The sequence below is a fragment of the Lolium perenne genome, chromosome 2, assembly GCF_019359855.2.
Source record: "Lolium perenne isolate Kyuss_39 chromosome 2, Kyuss_2.0, whole genome shotgun sequence".
In the NCBI taxonomy this organism is placed as follows: Eukaryota; Viridiplantae; Streptophyta; class Magnoliopsida; order Poales; family Poaceae; genus Lolium; species Lolium perenne.
In genome coordinates, this window is record NC_067245.2 from 20,022,358 (window position 1) to 20,027,589 (window position 5,232).

The 5,232-nt window shown below is 55.7% G+C and overlaps 1 protein-coding gene across 1 annotated transcript; it reads right to left on the reverse strand.

The window, feature by feature from the left end:
• Nucleotides 1-610: 610 nt before the first annotated feature.
• LOC127331406 (uncharacterized) lies at nucleotides 611-3,637 on the reverse strand. The gene is made up of 3 exons (XM_051357556.2): nucleotides 3,258-3,637; nucleotides 2,377-2,849; nucleotides 611-2,282 (listed from the first exon to the last, which is right to left on the reverse strand). The coding sequence occupies exons 1-3, from the start codon at nucleotides 3,336-3,338 to the stop codon at nucleotides 959-961; spliced, it is 1,878 nt and encodes a 625-aa protein (XP_051213516.1). The 5' UTR covers nucleotides 3,339-3,637; the 3' UTR covers nucleotides 611-958.
• Between the last annotated feature and the right edge of the window lie 1,595 nt (nucleotides 3,638-5,232).

Consider the following 5,232-nt stretch of genomic DNA (forward strand, 5'->3'; position numbering starts at 1 on the left):
AGGCCTTGGTTTGAGAAGAAGCGACTCATACGCCAACGTGATGCATGATCTTCACATACCTATTTTATCTTTTCTATTTCACATGAACTCGTCTTCTTTTGCACTTTGATTCGGTACTGTTGCGTGTGAACAATATGATTTCCTAGTCAATGATAATTTATTACCATTATATTCAACTTTTGTTGCCATCAATAATTCATATATATTCCAATTTGGGTTGAAATAGGTGAAAAAAAGTTCAAGAGGGCTTACGCAGACTAAATGCGTCGGCCCGCTGAGCCCCCCCCCCCCCCCCCACCCACCCCCACCCACCCCGCCCACCCCACCCCACCCCTCGCACATCTGGTTGAATATTATGTCACACTTTTCAAACCCAGTTTTATCTTTTTAGCTCTCTAAGTGTATGTCAAATTTGAAGCTCCAAATTGTTTTTGTTACATATAACACCCAAATGTCTGTTGTCATTTTTTCAGGATATTTGAACATACTTTTTCATTTTTTTAAAAAAGTTTTCCTCATGGATCGTATGTAAAACCTGATCCTACCCAAGTCTTCCGCAAGATATCTGTTCGAAAAAAAAGGAGTAACATTTGACGAGGAAAGAAAGGCAGGAGAGGAAACCGCGAATAAACTGTACAAAACTTGTACCATCACAAGAAATGAAATGCAGTAAAGTACCTAGCTAGCTAGAGATGGACTAGACAGACTCCTAAACATGCCTATGGCAAGCTCACAAAGGACACGATCCAAATAAGTCGAAACCAAAATTTCCAGTACTTGATTTTCTTCTCTCAATCGATAGCGACTCTTCTCTCAAACTGTACACTAGGACTGGTGCTACAGGCGGCGGCCAGCGGGTCGTTTCACCAATCCAGCAAGCTTGCTCCTCTTCGAATTCTCTCCTCCGTTTTCCCGCCACCTGCAATCTCCGGCGAATTGGCTGATCGGTGGATGTGGATCAGCAGCTCATCGCCTCGCACTTCACGGCCATCGGTGGCAGGTCGAACCCGCCGCGGGAGAGTAGCGTGCCGACCACCGCCATGTCGCGGCAGAACGCGCCTTGGAACATCGGGCTCATTGTTGCCGCCACGGTCGCCGCAGTGAGCCTCGGCGTCGGCGGCGATGGTGGTGCGATCACTTCCAGCTTCGCGACCAGAACGTTGCCAACGTTTGCGGGACGGGCATTATCTGACTTGGTACTCTCCGGCACGGTTAATGCTTCTTCTTCTTGCTTGGTTGCCGACGCTGCGGCGGCCGCCACGGCAGCTGCCAATGCAGCGGCGTCTTCTCTTGCCCTCTGCCTCTGCGCGGCCTCCTCGTCCAGCACGGCGGACATGACGTGCGAGTAACCCTTCTGCAGCATCCTGTACAGGAACAGCGCCGACATGCGCGCCTGGTCGCGCACGGACTCCAGGTCGCGGTGCTCGTCCACCAGCTCCAGCCGCTCCGCGAACGACGCCGACCGGTCCGGCTTCAGCTTCAGCGTCAGAAGGAGGTGCGCGCGCACCAGCTCCGTCCGCGTGCAGCCGCGCGGCAGACCGAGGAGCGCGTAGTAGTCGACGCCGCACCCGTCGCCGGCGGCCACGCGGCCGCGGAGCTGCTGGACGCGTGCCACGAGCTCGCGGTGCGCGCCCGCGATCTCGCCCTGGCGGACGCCGCCCTGCGGCCGCCAGCTCGGACCCGGCAGCTTCCCGTCGCGGAGCGCCGCGTCGTAGAGGAGCTTCAGGTGGTCCAGGTCCCGGAGGCTGTCCGGGATCGCGCCGATGGACTCGAGCAAGTCGGCGCGCGCGCGGAGCGCCGGGATGAACGCCGGGTCGAGCGCCAGCGCGCGGTTGCAGTCGGCGATGGCGTCCGCGGGGCGCCCCGACGCGCGGAACGACGCGGCGCGGCCCACGAGGCAGGCCGTGGCGAAGGAGTGCGGGAGCACGCCGCCGCGGCGCGCGTCGAGCACCTTGGAGAAGTGGCGCACGGCCTCGGCGGGGAGGCCCGCGTCGAGCGCGGCCACCGCCGCGGCGCGGCGCCGGAGCAGGAGTTTCACGTGCGCCAGGAGCTGCGACACCGAGTCCGCCTCGCTCGGCGGCGGCATCCCCGACGACGCCCTTCTGCCCGCCGGCATGGATACCACATTGGCCGTGGAGCTGGGTGGGGAGAAGCTGTCCTCCGACCAGCACACGCTCTCGCGGCGGAACGCCGCCGAGGCGAGGCGGCGGCCTGTTTGGAGAAGCACCACGGCGTCCTCCATTAGGCCGAGATGGAAGCAAGCTTGACCCAGGACCAAGTACCTGTAGAAGCAGAATTCGCATTGATAATTAGTACCGCAGGTTGCAGAGCAAGCACGATGTAAAGTTTCGGGCTTTTGGCATGGCGACTTGTTACCTCCACTGGGTTTCAGCATTGGAGCCCCTGGAAATCCCGGCGACGACGCGGCGCTTTATCTCAGAGACGTCGAAGCAGCAGAGGAACCGGGAGGCTCCTCCAGCGCCGCCCGAGACGGAGATGTCGCGGCACGGTGAAAGGAGCCCGGCGCGGGAGGCGCAGGCGAGGTCGCCCGACCCGGACGAACAGGACGAGACGGAAGATGCCGTGCTGTCGTCGCCGCCGGCGCACGCCTTGCCGCAGCTGGGTATGTAATCCCGGAGCATCTCGGCGACGTCGCGGTATCGCCGGAGCGCGAGGAGCGCGCGGGCCCGGAGCTCCAGCGCGGCCTCCATGCGCGGCGACACCTCCAGCGCGGCCGCCACCAGGCCGAGCGCCGCCTCCGCCGCCGACTCGTCGCCCCCGTCACATCCTCCTTGCGCCGCCGCCGCCTCCAGCGCCGCCCGCGCCTCGCCGATGTACCGCTTGATCACCTGCCGCGCGCCGCCACGGAACAACATAATCAGCGCCAGATTCGGCATTTTGGGGGAGCGAAATTCAGGTCCCCTCAAGCTATTGCACCAAAAAACCGAGTCTTTCCTTTTCTTTTGTATAATCAGCGGAAGCAACATTAATGCGGAGGATGGAGAAACAACAAACAAGACACGCGAGAAGATATTCTTGAAATGAACAAGACGAGGTTGGTGACGCGGTGCATGCGTCCCGCCATCTGGACGACGGAGGCGGCGGACACCGGACACACCAGTACGCCTCCGGGATCGCCGCGCCAGAATCCAAATCGCTGTATCTCTATCTATCTACCTCCGTGTCGCCGGACGAGCATTGACATCGAGCGGCGAAGATGAAGACGAGCGAGAGGATCCGGAGGAGAGAGGGCTCACCTTTCTGTTTCCGCGGCGCCACCTGGACTTGCTGGCCATCATCTTCTCGATAGCCGGAGACGAGGGCAAGGACACCGCCATGGCTGGTGGTGTAGGAACCGGCCCGAGGAACAGGGCACAGGGGAGCGAGCTAGGAGAGAGATGGTGCAGTATATATACGGAGGAGAGATTGGGATCCCGGAGACGAAGCTGAAAAAATATGGAAATTGCCTAATTTCTCTCTCTCTCTCTCCGAAATGAAATGAAATGAAATGAAAATTGGTGGGGATTGCTTGCTTGGATTGCTTTCTTTCCTCTCCTCGAGGTTCCAAGCTGGACAAGATGCCTCCACGCAGGCCTAGGAGTAGTAGTATGGTGGTGGCCTAGCCTAGCCTACACTGCCTGCCATGGCCCCTTGAGCAGTGAGCTTTTTAAAGAAGAGTAGAGAGATCCACTTAACAGCTCACTGCTGAAGAGATTTTCTTTTATTGTGGAGATTTGCTGGAGTACAATCAAAAGTTTCTGCTGCCGCATTTATCCAGCCTCCAACGTTTGTCCTGGCGCCCTGTGTTTGTTTCTATAACGAGTGACGCCTCAGGCGTCCTTCGCAAGCCACTTTGACCACTAATTTCACACATACACTAAATTACTATATTATCATTCCTACAATAATAATAATAAATCTAGTACAGTAGTACTAGTACACAACAGAAAATAAATGTGGCTTGTTCACAAACCCGGCAAGTACAGTAACTGTACTGCCCAGCACCATAAAACCATAGAACGAGTACACTGAACCCATGTTTACCACAATTAGTTAGTGCCAGTACGGTGCAACTCCCATCACTACCATTTAGTGGCTGCTTAATTAGCAAAGCTCTCTCGATCGGGCATAAAGCGGGAACTGCAAAAGGAGCCTAGGCACATTTGAGGCGCGGTCGACCACATGGCGAGGCACTGTCAGCACGCCCTTTTCCAGCAGAGCAGCTCGCCATTATCCAGCCTAACCCATGTTCTAATCACCTACAAACCGCAGCTACCTCAACTCAAACTGCACCACCCCCTTTTCTTTTCATCGAATATCTCTGCGAAGTTGATTACAGAACACTCCAGCTCTCTCTCAGCATCAGCATCATATGCCAACTGAAAAACACCATGCGTTAATAACCTGAAAAACTGGAGACAGCTGCACGCACGCATGCGGCACTACGGTTAGGTTTCCTAAGAGCAAGTACAATAAGTCCTAGTCAGCTGGCTATAAAGATTAAAATAGTATATTATTACTTAGTTGGAGGAGAGAGAGGAGGAGAGAGAATGAGAGTGGGCTCTTATGCAAGAGCCAGCTCTAGCACGTGCTCCTAGGCAATTCGTGAGATTGAAAGGTGGGCCATACATTGATAAAGTACTACATTTTTATAGCTCACTATTGTACTTGTTGGCTATAGATGACATGACATCTTCCTTATAGCCAACAACCGGCTATACTATTTTTTTTTTTTTTGGAACCAGGAACGACCCCGAAGGGTCTAGATGCTGCTCATTAAAATCAACCGTGCGGTACAAAGTACAACGAGGTCCACAGAAGGTACAACCAAAAAGAACCAGACCCCCATAAGTGCAGAAAGGACCCTAAAGAAAAAACCTGAAAAGCAATCAGGTCCTATGCTACCGCCGGCGAACAGAGGACTCCAACGACGGCCTTCCACGACGAGGCCGGGGACAAAACCACTTGGCTTCGGTAGGAAGAGAGGCGCCGCCGTGAATCCTTGAAGGGGCCTCCGATGGAGGTTGAAAGCCTGACGCCAGTGCGCCAGGAATTGGAGAAGCCGCCCTACGGCATCTTGAGTCAGCAGCCAAGCCTGGGCCACCGAGGTTGATCTCCACGAAAACGCAGCACCATGAATTCCTTGCAGATTCCTAGCTTCGCCACCAACGTCGCCCATCCACCGCCTCTTTCCGTCACCATGACGACCAGGAGGAAGCGAAGCTAAACTCA

Coding starts and splice junctions, on each gene's coding strand:
- LOC127331406 (XM_051357556.2), bottom strand. CDS start 3,338: ATGGCGGTGTCCTTGCCCTCGTCTCCGGCTATCGAGAAGATGATGGCC. Junction 2,850..3,257: donor GGCGCCGCGGAAACAGAAAG/GTGAGCCCTCTC, acceptor GGCGCGCGGCAG/GTGATCAAGCGGTACATCGG. Junction 2,283..2,376: donor AATGCTGAAACCCAGTGGAG/GTAACAAGTCGC, acceptor CTGCTTCTACAG/GTACTTGGTCCTGGGTCAAG.